The sequence below is a fragment of the Phalaenopsis equestris genome, unplaced genomic scaffold (assembly GCF_001263595.1).
Source record: "Phalaenopsis equestris unplaced genomic scaffold, ASM126359v1 Scaffold001098, whole genome shotgun sequence".
NCBI classification, from domain to species: domain Eukaryota; kingdom Viridiplantae; phylum Streptophyta; class Magnoliopsida; order Asparagales; family Orchidaceae; genus Phalaenopsis; species Phalaenopsis equestris.
The window spans coordinates 221296-237404 of record NW_018165537.1 but is presented as its reverse complement, the minus strand read 5'-3'; the positions used below and the strand labels follow the sequence as shown (position 1 = coordinate 237404).

Genomic DNA, 16109 nt, shown 5'->3' with positions numbered 1-16109 from the left:
TACACAAATTAAAAAGCCCCATCTTGTAATTTCTAGTTTTCCAATTTCTCAATAGTTTAAAGAGCTCAAAATTAAGTGATCATTAGCTTGTGGGATTCAATTTGTAGAGTATTGAGATGATGATCGATTTTTAAATGAGTTTGACAAATTTATAATTATATTTTTAATGCTTTCCTTTGATATGTTTGGATTTCAATTAAAATATTTTTAACTATAATGCTATTATGAAGAGAAAAATTTGCGTACGTCTTACGTATGCAGAGCTGCGTACGTCGGAGGTTATACAGAGAGTATTAGGGCGTTATAGCTAACATGCCCTTTTATTTTTTTTCTAGAAATCTAAATTTAGAATTAAATTCATTAAAGTAAAGTAATTGTAAATATTGAGTTTTTTATTATGATTTTCTCGAAAAAATTATTTATCGTTTCATAATAATTATAAAAAAATGCCCCACACAATAATTTAATAAATATTTTGCAAAAAAAAAAATTTTTTTTTTTTTTTGTGCTGTCGAAAAGGACAAATCTCATTGACAAAATTGCCCTCCATCCCGCGTTATTTCAATTCCCTTCTCTCATTTTCGCTCTGTTCCAACTAGCAACTCCACTTCCTTCTCTGCCCGGCAAAGAACGCCTTCTCGCCGCCGGCGATGGATACCTTCGTCGCCGGCGAAATTGCCACCGAACTCGTGAAGGAACTCATCGAAGTAGTTCGCCGCGTCTACCTGTGCCGTCAAAGCGCCGAACAACTCCGCCGCTCCGTCGAATCCCTCCTCCCCATCATCACGGAGATCCGCTTCTCCGGCGTCGAACACTCCCAACCCATCCAAAAGCAAATCTCGGATCTCCTCCAACTACTCCACCTCGGCCTCGATCTCGCTCGCAAAGTTGCAGCATCCAGCCGCTTCAACGTTTACCGCAGCCTTCAACTTGCCCGCAAAATGGATAAGGTGGAGAGGGAGATTAACCGTTGGATTCAGAGGCAGATTCCGGTGCATATACTCGCCGATGTTCATCACATGAGGGTTGAATCGTCTGTGAGATTTGATCGGTTGGAAAGGAAGGTGGAAGACGCGGTGGCAGTGGGGGTCGGGGAAGGAAGAATTAGGGTTTTGGAGATGATCGATGGGTTAGGGTTTGTGGGAGAGAGGGAAGGTGACGTGGTGGGGGTCGGAGTGAGGGTCGGCAGGGAAAAGGTTAAAGATATGTTGATGAATGCGGGTGGAGGAGAAGTTGTGGGAATTTGTGGGATTGGAGGGAGTGGGAAGACGACAATGGCGAGAGAGATATGTAAAGATACTCAGATTCGAAGTATGCCTCTTATTGCTTTCTTTCTTTGTTAAAGTTCTAAATTTTGCTTGTGAGCTGTCTTGTGATTTCGGTTTTTAGATCAAAACTTAACTGAGTAACCTCCAATTCTTGATATTTATGTTGTTTTGATTCCTATTGTATCAATTTTGCATTATACAGTTGATCTATATTTGTAGTATTTAAAACATAGCTTGCGCCATGATTTCATAAAGGTTTTCTTATATTCATAGATCATGCAATATTAATGGCATATTAATCTGCTAAATATGGCATCTTGTTGTTGCCTTTTGACATTCCAGATTATTTTGGCGAGAGAATTTTCTTTGAGACAGTCTCACAGTTCCCAAATTTAGAGACTTTGAAACTGAAACTTTGGGAGCAGATTGGTGGAAGTATGGTTCTTGGTCTGTACAAACAGATACCTCAATGGCAGATGGATTTGAAACCAAGATTTAAGCAGCCAACTCTTGTCGTGTTAGATGATGTGTGGTCACAAACCGAGCTCGAAGAACTGGTTTTTCGAGCACCTGGTTGCAAGACCCTTGTGGTGTCGAGGGTCAAGTTCCCTACAATCATCAGCAGCACATATGAATTGGAGTTACTTTCAGAAGATGAATCTCTCTCCCTTTTCTGCAGCTCAGCTTTTGGTCAGGATTCAATTCCACCCACTGCTGATAAGAATCTGGTGAAGCAGGTAAATCTTTAAAATTTTTCATGGTCTGTTGATCAAATAAGTAAATTACGCTTTGTAAACTGTTGTTTCATCAGATTCTTATGCTTATTTGAGTACAGGTGGTGGCTGAATGCAAAGGGCTTCCTTTGGCTCTTAAAGTGATTGGAGCTTCTTTGAGAGATCAGCCTCCAAAGATCTGGGTGAGTGCGAAGAACAGACTCTCCAGGGGAGAAACTATATCAGAATCTCATGAGATAAAGCTTCTGGAAAGAATGGCTACGAGCATTGAATGCTTATCAGGAAAGGTTAAGGATTGTTTTCTGGATTTGGGATCATTTCCTGAAGATAAAAAGATCCCTTTGGATGTTCTGATCAATTTATGGATGGATTTACATGATCTCTATGAGGAAGATGCCTTCGCTATACTCGTTGAACTTTCGAACAGGAGTCTTCTTACTCTGGTGAAGGATACACAGTATGTCAGTCAAAACTTTTCAGTATATTGCTTGAATTTTCTTATATGATTGTAAAGTATTTTTTTTAAAATGAAGGTATGATTGTGTAATTATTTAGGAACAGGGCAGGAGATATATATAGCAGTTACTGTGAGCTCTCCATTACCCAGCATGATATTTTGAGAGATTTGGCGCTTTATATGAACAATCGTGAGCCTTTGAAGAGCCGAAGGAGATTGATCATGCCGAAAAGAGAAGCTAGACTCCCAAAGGATTGGGAGAGGAATCATGATCAGCCATTTGAAGCGCAAATTGTTTCAATCCATACAGGTATTTGTTCATTATCACAGAGAATTGGTCAGCTTTAAATTGCATATTTATTTTGTGGCATTTAAATACATACCGCCCAATCCTTATGTATTTATGTATCAAACGCCTAAATTCAATTTTTTATATTTGTATCACTTAAATCTTTCATATCACATCAAAAATATCACTTTTTTAACTTCTTAAAAGTGAAGTAGATAACACACACACATATCTATCTATTTATATTATATAGATTTATTAGAGTGTAATTACATGAGAATTAAATGATTTTAATGTAAATTTTCCATTTGCTTATAAATTGGGCCAGGGATATGGAGTGCGACAAAATTCTCAGCCAAATGCTTCGCTATCTTATTTAGGAGCAGTGCCAGTCAATATGAGTGACTTGTTCAACTTCGCTATTTCTGTATGGACCCCACAGTTCCTTTTTGAAGTCATATATCTAGTCAATCCTAGAATAAGTTTGACTGTTAGAAAACTTTCAAATTTATTTTTTTTTATTGAATTCTGATAATAATATAAACGTGTTTATATAATGAAAAAATAGAGTAATAAATAAAATTTTATGATAAAGGAGAATATTTTAATAATGAAGATGTATTCAAATATTAATTATTAGAGGCATTTATATACATTGACACAAATCATGTATATTTACATATCTAATGCATAAACTTCAGTTTTTCCATTCATAACATTCAAACTTTTCAGATCATATCAAAAACATAATTATGAACAACTTTTTAAAGGTAAAATATATGAAGTGTTATGAACATAAAAATCAAAGGCATGGTTTTAGATATGTAACTACATATGAATTGTTAGGTATGTATGCCAATCTTCCTAATTACTATATCTTTCTAATAAAGATTGGCTGCATATGATACCAATATTCATCTTAAAGCATAAAAATTCTAATAATTACAAAATGATACTTGTTCTCTCACAGGTGAAATGAGAGAATCTGACTGGCCACCCATAAAATGCCCCAAGGCTGAGGTTCTCATGATAAACCTTGCAGCAGAAGCCTATTTCCTGCCTCCCTTTGTAAACACCATGCCAAACCTCAAGTCACTGATTCTGATCAACTACGGCTCATCGAGCGTCGTCCTCGGAAACATATTCACCTTCACCTCATTAAACAATTTGCAGAGCCTCTGGTTCGAGAAGATAACTGTTCCGCCTTTACCCCGCACTACTATCCCTCTACAGAACCTAAGGAAGATCTCCCTTGTCCTCTGTGATCTCAGAAACATTCTCAAAAAAGACTCCAAAACTGACCTCAGAACCATTTTTCCCAATCTCTCTCATGTCTCAATAGATCACTCCATGGATCTTCCTGAGCTCCCCTCCACTATCTGTGATATGAGGTCTCTTGAGAACATGAGCATTTCAAACTGCCATGACTTGCAGGAACTTCCGGCCGAAATCGGAAGACTGGAATCCCTTCAAATCCTGAGGGTTTATGCATGCCCTGCATTGAAGAAGCTTCCTGAGTCCATCTGCAGGCTGAAGAACTTGAAGTATTTGGATATCTCTCAGTGTGTTAACCTTAAAGACCTTCCAGATGAGTTTGGGAACTTGAGTGGCTTGGAGAAGATTGACATGAGGGAATGCTTGCAGTTGAGGAAGATACCGAGGTCGTTTGTGCTGCGGAATTCATCACTTCATGTGGTGTGTGATGAGGACATGGCGTTGCTGTGGAAGGAGAGGGGAAGAGAGCTGCCGGAGCTGAAGGTTCAGGTGGTTGAAGAATGCTTCAATTTGGATTGGCTTGTGGAGTGAGGTTTGGATGTTGTGTTTGTCTGTGTGTTGGTGTATGTATATGTGTTGTTATGGTATGTTAGTCTGATGGAGAGTTGTTAACATTTGTTCTAATGGAGAGTATAGGCGAAGGATTCAAAATGCTTTGCTTTTGAAGAGCAAGGAAAAGGGGAATCAATTGCATGGACATGAGAGAATTTTTATCAAAGCATTTGATAGGTAATGCATAGGAGGTTGTTTTATAATTAGTTGAGAGTTAAAATTGGTGAATAACTTCTATCATATTGGTTTATATGTAAGAAATTATATTTGAATTTTAATTATTTATGAAACTAATGTCTTTTCTCTATTTTCTAAAATTTTGAATGTAAATGTCAAAATTAACAACACTTATTTTTGTTGTGCCGGAAAATTTGCAGTGATATTGCGTAATGAGACATTAGAATTTAGCTAAATGAGACATTGGAAAAATTTAGTGAAATGAGACATTAGAATATAGTGATTTATCATTTTAATGTTGTATAAAAATTCAACGCACAAATGAAAATATAGTAAATTGAGACTAGAATTTTTAATGAAAAAATCTTAAAACGGGAAAAATCACGAACCCTAGGTCAGTCAAAGAAATACACTGTATATTTATAAATAGAATGACATTCATCTCTGGACGGCGGTTATAATCATTGAAAAATACATTTGCTTTATATAGCTAAAAAAATATAAGTATTGAAAAATTTAACAATGGTTATAATGACCGCAAGCAGTAATCTCTGACAGTTGGTGGTTGACTGTGACAGGTGGTGATGTCGAAGATGGTCAATGGTGGCTGGCAACAAGGAAGGCCGGTGGTTACTCGTCTGGTCTTCTTTCGAGAGCATGTTTTGGAATTTCACTTTTTCTTCTCTTCTTCTCCTCCCCTCTAAGAAGTAAAAAATGGGATTTCTTTATAATTTTTTTCATAGGAGCATTTTGATCTTTTGAGACAATTTCTTATCTAATCTAACGGCCCATGTTAATCCCATTAATCATAATTTTTTTTTTAATATTTAGCTGCATTAATGACCTCAAAATTAAACAATCTAATATTATTTTGATTCATCTTGTCAAAACACTTGTTTCAACTATAAATATGTTAAATTTAAAGTTCATTTGATTATTCAATTAACAATCAAAAGCTTTCAATTGTGTTTCAACAGCTTGATTTGATCTTAATTTAACTCAAATTAAACCAACATTAAAGCCACTAATTTCATCTTATCAAAACACTCAATTTAATTAAAAATTTGATAAATACATAACTTATATGATCATAAATTTGAATTTGAAATGGATCAAAACTCGTGCTTGATCCTATAAATTTTTAAGAATATAACAAATTTTCTTTTTTGATAGATTAAAAAAAAATATTTTTTTGTGCAAAAATGACCCAAATATTAATTTTATAAATAAAGAAAATCAATTATACTTGAATAAATATTATTTTAGCGCATTATTATCATCCTGATTTTATGTAGTCATCAAGTCCAACATCATGTAGCCTACACATTAATATGCGTGTGCAACTAATCTCGGCAGCATGCTATTTTGCCTGAATCAACCGACTTTATTGCATATAATCATGTTTTAATGCAATTAAGCTTTTTCGCTGAAATAGAATTCATGCAGAATTAATAGAATATACAAAGACAAACCATCATAACAAACAGCACACACACTACATTTAACAGAACCAGCTTTTAACAGAAAACAAGGTCCACAAACCAGTACAAAGGCAAGAAAGCCAAAATCACACCATTCTGCATAATCACATGGCTAACATGTATCATAAAGCTGTATTACTACTTAGTTCTTTATTTATTTTATTTTTTTTTGTTTTTTTAGGGGCATAGTTGTGCATAAGCACAATTAAAAACCAAGCTGAACTCTAGGGTGCTACAGGTCTGGGGGCAATCATCAACAAGGTAGCAGCACCAGCAGAACATAAAATTACATGGCATAAATTATTTCTCCGCTGCTATCAACATCAAGCTCTGGATCAGATTCAAAATCCTCCATGTCGTCGAGGTCGAGGTCAGGGCTGTAATATAGAGAATGATTGAGGGGAATGGTTGCTTCTGCAATTATCTGCATTATCACGTCCAGATTCTGCATTGGCTGATCGGGCTCCTGATATTGGTTGTTCGTTGTGCTATCATCCATTAGATCAATTGGAAGATTCTTTAGAAACCACTCGTGGTTTTGTATCTCCGGTATTGTTATCCTCTGCAACGTTTGTCACTGAATTAAACCGACGGAAAAAAGGTTCGGCGCATTTAGATACATTCCACTCAATTCCTGCCGGTGTATTTACATATCTAACATCTAAAGTTTATACTTTGCTTCATCTAAAACTCAGGAAAAAAGTTATAGAAGGAAGATTCACATGCCGCTCAATTCTTCAACTTAACTGTGCATGAAAAGGTATATTTCACTTTTTAAAACTTAAAATAGTGGTGTTGTTTATGTGATATGAAAGTAAAGTTTAGATGTTAGATATGTAAATAAAAAAGAATTATGTGGTATGCATGTAAATGCCTCTTTATAGAATACACAGTGCACTTGCTTCATAACAAAATTTCAATTAATTCTTTATAACATCTGCCATGTAGTATATTTCTTTTAAGTTTATATTATAGCTCTTATCTAAATAGATATGAAATAAATAGTACAAAAGGATGTTGCAGTGCTAGCGTTAGAACCACACTTTAACCAAAATAAATCCCACATGTAAACTTTGAGGGGGAAGAAAAGGTTTTCCTGGGTGAATAAAAAAAAATTCATATATCAATTCAAGCTTTCCCATCTCGTTTATCGATGTATCAAAAGGCTTGGAACCTCAATATGGATGCCCAAGAGTACTCCCACTGGCATTAGATATTTTCAATAGTTAAAATATTTATGGTGAGATTAAACTTTGTTCCATAATATAATATTTTAATGATTTGTTTTGATCAAGGTTTAAAGCTTTACTAAATCGATAAATTTAACCAAGTAACTCCACATTTCAAGCATTCAGTCCTCTATGCCTCCTTTAATTTTAAAATCGAGTCCTCTAAGGTCTAGGCAGGGGCTTAAGAGACATTATAAGTAATGGCTAAAATGTCTCTATGTCTCTAAATCAAGCAAATCACAAAAAAAAAAAAAAGATCCTATGCGTGTAAATACAATTACTGCTAATGCTTTTCAAAACATCACCTGATTGTAAGGAAATTTTGAAGCTCGGGAAAACAATCTTATTGATCCGGACCAACTATCCTTGTGCCTATAATAAACTTAATTTCTAGCATGCATCTCTTTTTACTCACACTCTTAAAGCACTTCCAACCCACCAAATATTAAATTATTGGCATCATAAAATCTTTTTATGTACTTTCAATTATTAACATTTATCCCCCATCATGGCAATGTGCTCGCCTTTGCAATGCTTGGAAGTTGCGAAATATGCAGCGGTGTCGCTTGCCTCATCTCATCTAGGATCTAGACGAACATTCAGCACGTCTTCAATAACACTACCATTTATATATTATAATTACTTCCCTGTAAGATGCATGCATTGATAGCCTAAAATACAACTTCATCCCCAAATATATAAATTCATAGAATTCTTTTATTTTCCATTCTCATTTGCATGTTTTAAGCCAATTCCAAAAAAGTTGAGTTCTAAGGAAATAACATTTATGAGTTCTAAGGAAAGTGTTCCCCAGAACCGTTATAGAAGCATAGAAAATTTTGAAGCGTTGTTACAACATTAGCATAAGCATCAATCTAATACGAACATAGAACTCAAAATAGAAAGTAAAAGGATGAGAATTCACTCAAATAATACACCAAAAGTAAACAGTCAAATACCAACATGAAGCAAAATTGGCGGTAGATCCGACAAGCCTGTAATATGAGAGAAATTTCTAGAATACAGTACTCACCATTGCAGGATCAGCCACAAATATCCTTGATAGTAAGTGTCTGCACTCGAGAGATATGGGAACATTGTCCGGAATTGAATATTGGACTCCTAATATGCGCTGCAATATAAAAGGGATAACATTTAAAGCCACTCTAATTTTCCATTCAATTTATAAAACTAGAAGAAGCTAAAACCTGTATCGTCTTCAGGTAGTTCTTTGGCTCTTCTGGATCCTCGAAAGGATATGCACCCACTAGCATTACAAAAAGTGTGACTCCACAGGACCACACATCAGCTATCTGTACAAGTATTTATAGGACCATGGATATCAGCAAAAAATAGTATACATTGAAAAAATATTATGACAACAGCATCATAGATTCAGTCTAACGCTCCTCATTTTAAACTCAAATAATCTCGAGCTTATCATAAATTCAGTCTAACAGCAGCATTTTATGACTAGGCATACTTCATACGAATGACCTTCTCCTGACAAAACTTCCTAATCGAATTGAGTATGAAGGTTCATAATAAGAAATAATTGCAATAGGAAGACTATGCTTCCACATTATCTCTGAATCACCTTCTCCATGGTGGACACTAGAGGCTTCACTTAATCCACATAATAAAAATAGTCAGCCATCAACAAAACATATAACAATTATCCTGATATTGGAGGGAATGGTCCAAAAATATCCCTCCTCTGGACTCACAATCGACCACAAGCACATAATCAGATTAAGTTTATCAGACGAGTGTTTATTGATAATGCAAACGTTTGACATGGAACCCAAGATTTGGAAAACAGCTTGATTTCCTTGCTCATTGTCATTCGAATGTACCCAATATGGTGACCTTGAGCACAACTTAATTGCATAGATGACTTCCACATTCGCCAGAGTACTTGTTCTAAGTTACTAAGAACATGAATTTCATAAAGAATGTCATCCATAATGGAATATTGGATTGCCTTTATACCACTGAGCCCGCGCTTCAGCTGTGTTGGTCAATAGAACTGCATTAGAAAGTATTATACAGTCTAATCCATCAAGCTCAGTCAATATCTACATCCATCAACCCATATTCTTCAATGCTTTGACTAATAACTCTCCTACAGTGCTAATATGAAGGTTATTGTACTTGAGAAGCAATTTAACCAACAGCTTCTTCTTTCTTAGAGTGCTGAACATTGAATTATTCAAAGCGAGAGGTGTCCATCCAAACCTTCTACAAATACTATTATCGAATCAAGGCGAGGGTCTCATATTTGCATGGATTTGATTCACTCGAAACTAATTGAGAATCACAAAGGGTGGAGATGTACTATAGGAAAATAGGTTCATTCAAGCAAATTTTGTTAGTAGCACTAGTTTGCCGGAAATACTCACGACTTTTTTATATATTATTGCTAACATTCTTTATGCTTTATTGAAGTTGTAGTCTGTTGATTGTTGATACCAAAGAATTGCTGGTGGATGATAAAAAAATATGGTACAATTTCTAGCAAATTTTAAAAGTCAAATTTGTTGGAAATTTGTTTGTTACTACAAATATTATCTTCAAGCAATCTAAATAAATCAGTCATACTCGTCATAAAACCCTCATTATCATCATCCAGACTCTTGCCTCTACCTCTCTCATGCCTAGTAAGACCCCCAACAGTCACTACAAAATTGCCCACCATCATTTTGATTGCTGCTCCCACTCAATCATTCTTAGGTATTCTTAAGCCCATTAATCGACTTTTTTTCCCCTTCTTTATGTGCAAGATATTTGTAGGAACATAATTAGAAAAAAAAATTAATGAGCGAGATTCCTTTTTTTTTTCTTGCTTCATTTCCCAACAGGTTGTAGCAAGGATGGATGCTTGGGGAATATATTTATATTTCATAGAAGTATTTGATTTGCTGTTCGTGCAGAAATTTATTGTTTATTTATCTATAATCACACTCTATACGTGGCAGTGATGCAAATTTGTCTGAAATCTGTTGTCTATATATATATATATATACACGCGTGAGCAAATCTTCGTGATTATAGAAAATGTTCAGTATCTCACCTTATCCTTTATTTCACAAGTTCAGTTTCCATGCAAAAGCTTCACGTAATTTCATTATGACATTTAAAATTACTTGCATGGTTAGTATAGATAATTCTAAAATTCATGTATACTAATTTGATATTAACATTTGTGAATGCCTTCATCAGAGAGTATGACTAATGTGAGTTATATAAGAAGCTTGTCCGAGGTATAAAAATTTGTTTTGATAGAATAGACCTGACAATTTTCTTACCTATAACCATTCTGATGCAACTAATATTTTAATTTATTTATTTCATAATTAATATCCTAAGGTTTTGTAAAATGTATATAATGCGGGAGAAAAGCATTAAGGGAAAAATCCATAAAATTTATACTCTCTGAACAAAAGAAACATTCTTCCACCATCACCACCACTACCACTACCACCACCACTACCACTACCACCACCACCACCATATACATCACTCAACTAATACCTAGTTCACAAGCCAACCCATCCCCACAGAATGCATACACCATACCATTAAATTCATAGCATTATGTTCCACCGCCATACATAAAATCGTGACCATGAATACACCTCACAACAAACCTAATATCCAACTCCATCTTATTATATTGGACCATTTAGCTATCCTGAGTTCATAACCCCACATACTAACCAACCCACAACTTGTGTGACCAAACACCTCAGCAAGTTGCAGCATGGGAGTGTGTACCTATTATAATCATGCATGAACACAGACAATTTATAAAATTTGAAAAATAATCAGAAGAAATGGTTTGATCTTATTTCTCGAACTGAGAGATCCATTACTCAGAACCTTAAAGCATATAAATACAAATGATTTTTCATGGGAGCACAAATTTTCAAGAACATTTAAAACATTTTGTTTCTGACAAGAAGAATTCTTTTCAGGTAATACAATTAGTGTTTGATCAATTATGCATTAATCAATATTCGATTGATTAGTCTGAGGCTATCAACAAAGATTTATTTTGTTTCTTTTTGTCCTAAGTTACTTCTTAATGCGAAACAAAAAATTGACACTGAAACAAAAAGATCTTAATGTGAATGCCTTTACACAATTAATTATTTTTGGCATAGTTTTCTTATTTTTTTAAGGTTTTTTATACAAGTTTAAACCACCTCGTGATAGAATATATACATAGCAGGAGGAGGAAATTTGATGCTCCTTTATGCATCTTGGAAAATTTTCCTTTTAAAGTGTCGGTGATTTTTTGTTTCATGAATTTACAATAATTTCTTATTTTTATAAAATACCAGTCCAATTATTTATTTTGCATTTTTAACCAAAAATTTCATAATTTTTTTATTATATATTATTTTTAAATTTGATAAAAAGGTTCTACAGAACCTCAACATCATGATGCGATCAAAGAAGTGATGCAATTTAACATGCCTGTCGGATATGTACACCAATAAACACAAATCTGAGCAAACTTTCATGTGGATTCGAGATGACATGTGGATCAAGTTATTATCAGATGAGCAAGTCTAGAATAGTTTAAAAAAATGGAGCAAAAAAAATAAAATTGTAGCTTTACCGTGGAGGTAAGGACACGTCGCTATATTGCCAGTTCAGTTTCATAGACGAAATATAGGATGATAAGTTAAATTAATGTGTAACTTTACTCATTTATCTTTTTTGTTTTTTTTTTGTATTATTATAAAAATAGATACTAAGAAAAGAGCCAACCATGATACAGCTACACAAATAAACTCCTCAAATACAAGCAAGCGAATAATGGGTGGTAAAAAAATTGCAGAGTAATTTTGTACGCACAAATGCTTCATAATATGAATGCTAATTTTTTAATATTTTGTTTAACTCATGATTTTTTTTATTTTTTCGTAGAAAAAGTGACTATGATTTAAAAAAAAAAAACACACAAATTTAGCGATGTAAAAGAGGGGCCTTGCAGCCAATCATCCCAATTGCCAAATGATGAATTATAGACGCAAGCCAGTGATGAAAAAAAGAAGAGAGAATATGAATTTAGCTCTCAGCATAGCCTATGACATTCAATCTTCCTACGCCCCATATCCTAGTTATCTAGGGGATGAACTACCTGAGATAATGTAAGGATTGTTGCCTTTACTAAAGATTTACGAGCTTCCATTAATATAAAAATAAAAGGATGCGGAGATGCCACATTTCAAAAATGAATCAATCAATAAGCTATAGCAACATAATCTTAACAGGTGGAAAAGAGAGGAAAAAAGGAAAAAAATAGTGAGTTGGCTAAGTGAGAAGCAAGCATGTACTTTTTTTGTATTTATTATTTTTAAAAGAAATTTTCATTTAATTTTATAATTACGTTATAAACAAGCTCTCATTTTTGCTTCAGATGTCCAACTACTTCTGTGGTACCCAAAAAAAAAGCTCTCGAGTAGTACTGTTGAGTTCACTCAAGGCAGACCCAATAATTATATTCCCAGATTCAGTAACTTCTCTTGCAATCTCAATTGAAGGTGAGATAACAAAAAATCCTTTAACTGAATTTAGGAATAAACTTATCCGGTCTACCTTGAATGAACTCAATGGCACCACTTATAAGATTGGAACTAAAATTAGTACGGCATTTGAAGCAACAATAAGAGCTTTTCTTATACTTTGAATTCGTGATGAATTTTGAAGTTAAATTGCTATTTAAGCCTAAGCTATGTACAATCTTTTACCACGCTTCTGATGTAATATTCATTAAATTAATTGACATGCTATTTATGCATGGAGTGTGCAAATTGACTAAGGAGCTGTTCAAAAACAGAAATTCACATTTTTAGTGAATCTTTTTTTTCCAGTAAATTGCTCAACCCAAAAACTTTTAGACAGTAATTTTCACAATATCTAATAATGATTCCATTGAATTTTACTGATGGATTATTTGTTAAAAAATTTTGAAAATTTGTTGCCTAAAAACTCTCCGCTAAGTTAATATGCTAGAAAAGAGGATATTCAGCGAATTTTTCATAATAATTCCAATAAAGCAATTATTGATAAGAGAATTCTACCAAAATAGTCAGCCACTTTTTAGCAGATTATAGCCAAATTTCAAAGTAAAATCATCGAGAACTGGATATTTCCCTATAGTGGTACATGAACCCGGCTTTATCAGTAATCTTAAATTAGTTTGCAATACTCTGAACTCAACTTAATTTATTATAGGGAAAGCATATAAATGGAATGCATAAATAACATTACCATTGGGCTCCATGAAATAACTCCAGCTACCCAGCTCAAATATTCAAACGCTTGCATAAATAACATTACCATTTGTTCTAGAGGGTTGAGTTGCCTAGCCCAGGTACCTAGTCAGACAAGATAACTATTAGATTTATATTATGCCCTTGGCATTTACGACAGCCCTAAGAAAGTGTCAATGTTTTGAGAAAATAGGTTGAATGTCTTTTTCCTTTGCTTTCATTCCAATAAATACTAGTTTCTAAAATCTTTTTTAAGTAACCTAATAAATATTCATAATCTAAATAAGGAGAGAATATGTATAATTAAAAAAAATAAATAAGAAGAGAGAAATTTGGAAATAATTTAAATAAGTTCTTAATTATAGGAAACTCCTAATTCAACAGCCTGATTTCTGTGATTCTTAATTGATATCCCCCTCAAATTGATGCTGACTAATGAAGAAACATCAATTTGCCAACAAAAAACTGATGACGTTGTTGAGAAAGAGTTTCAATAGATCCCAAAATTCAAGAAACAATTCGAGCATCCTTTACCTCCTATTTACCAAGATTTTTCAGCTTTGTAGGTACTGGAGAAGACTCGTCAATATGCCCCCAAAGCTCATTCCCTTTTAAAAATATACTGAACTGAAGTTCTCATGCTGCATAATTTTTTCCCGTAAATATGATAGCTGAGATTTCATAAGACATTCTAAATAGAGTTGTGGCTCACAAGTTGATTACCAAGCAAGTCGTTGATCGAAATCAACCTAAAGCCAAAGAAATCCAAGAGATCCAAAAAAAATAAAAAAAAAAACCCAAAGAAAACAAAAGAACCAAAAAATTGTGCACTGCCTTGAATTCGATCTGAGACCGAAGGAGAAGAATCCGAAGTCGGAGCCTGCAATCCTTGCGTGCGACGAAGAAGTCAAAGCCGGTGATCCTTAAGTGGAAGTAGTCGAAGACTCGCAAGAGGTCGAAGCCAACAATCCTCGAGCCTTGAATGCTAACCCGACCCACAATCACATAGTTATTTTAGTTTCTTCACCAAAAAATTGATAAAGTTTCTTTAGGTGGCTAGTGTGCAAAATGAATATACTATAGAGTTTAGAATTTAATTTATAGTTTACACACTAGGGGTTCTACGCAAGTATACGTATCGTTCACGTAATATTGAGTTTTCTTTAAAACCCAGAGTATCGATCTCACAGAAAAACGAAGTAAGAAATCTCTTATGCTAAGTTCTAGTCATCTACTGTCATGTCTTAGTTTGACATTTTCGAAATACTTGATTTTCCTAAATTCACAAATTTGCTCTAAAATTAAAATTAACTAAATTAAATAAAATCCTATTCTACGGAGGCCAGTTAAATTTTGGAAAGTACTATATAATCAAGATCTCTTCCTTCTTGCAATGAATATAGTGGCATAAGTACTATAAGAATTGATAGAGTTATGTAATAATTTTTGTGCCAACAAGAAACATATGTCTACCTACCATCTTCCGAGAGTGTACAGATAAACTTAGTATTCTATTAGGTTTACACAACTAGCAGAGATGCGAAGGTGTTTAAAAAGCCTTACAACTCATGGTAAGGTACTCGTTCACTGACATCAACTGTCACCTAGAAGCTCCTAATAAAAATGGATCATGATGTTGTTGACCTCATTTTTAGTGAGGTCTTAGTCTCCTACTCTTAGAACCTAGGATCTAGCTTTAGGAGTTCTTATTGACCATCCTAGCAGACTAGCAATGGAGCCTACCTCCCGTAGAACTTCAAGCCACTTCTCGACTCATTTTTGTGAAGAACTCGCATGAGTGGTTTCAAGCACTCAACTTCTAGTTGCAAGGACTAAAGACCAACATGTAGAGGGCCCGAAAATGAGTTCCCATAGGATCAGATGACCATAGGTGAACCCTTTGTGCGCAATTCACCCCCTCGCTGCCCCCCACACGATTTTGGCTTAAATCGACTCGCCCGTTGGCAAACTTGTCCAGACGAACCCGGATGACGAAACGGACCGCGCCGAAGCGTCCGGAACGTCAACTTTAGCCAGAAAGGACACCCATATTGCTGTGGTTCCACACTTGCGCGAACTGCACGAAAATCGATGCACGTTTCTTCTAAATCAGCGGGGCAAGGGTTTGGGTTCAGCCCGGGCTCAATTCGAGCTCGACACAGGCTGAACGCAAGCCAGGACTTTCAAATTTCAAATTTTTAAAATTTAAATTTTACCTCCAAATTTCATCTTAATTAGATTTAATTAGGAGTTAATATTTACCTAATATAACTGCTCCTGTATGGAAGGAATTTAATATCCCGCTCCATTGCACCTGTAACGGGACTCCTGCTTATCTTCCTCGCGCTCGAGACGCCTCC

The 16109-nt window shown here is 34.7% G+C and overlaps 2 protein-coding genes across 3 annotated transcripts in view; one reads left to right on the top strand and one right to left on the bottom strand.

Moving 5' to 3' along the window:
* The first annotated feature begins 570 nt into the window (after positions 1 to 570).
* Positions 571 to 4815, top strand: LOC110033145 (probable disease resistance protein At4g33300). Of its 2 annotated transcripts, none has more exons than XM_020737032.1 (5): positions 571 to 1311; positions 1611 to 2005; positions 2104 to 2459; positions 2564 to 2769; positions 3719 to 4815. In XM_020737032.1, exons 1-5 carry the CDS (start codon positions 651 to 653, stop codon positions 4552 to 4554), a joined length of 2454 nt encoding a protein of 817 aa, XP_020592691.1. In that variant the 5' UTR covers positions 571 to 650; the 3' UTR covers positions 4555 to 4815. The 2 variants fall into 2 exon arrangements, with proteins under 2 accessions (XP_020592691.1, XP_020592690.1); XM_020737031.1 differs by having other exon boundaries at positions 2558 to 2769.
* Positions 4816 to 6252: 1437 nt separating this feature from the next.
* Positions 6253 to 16109, bottom strand: part of LOC110033146 (serine/threonine-protein kinase SAPK10-like) — a 55752-nt gene continuing 45895 nt past the window's right edge. The window contains exons 7-9 of the mRNA XM_020737034.1: positions 8671 to 8775; positions 8496 to 8594; positions 6253 to 6795 (exon numbers count right to left, since the gene is read on the bottom strand). Of these exons, the coding sequence (XP_020592693.1) occupies positions 6520 to 6795; positions 8496 to 8594; positions 8671 to 8775 (480 nt within the window). The 3' untranslated portion in view covers positions 6253 to 6519. The remainder of the gene's footprint in view (positions 6796 to 8495; positions 8595 to 8670; positions 8776 to 16109) is intronic.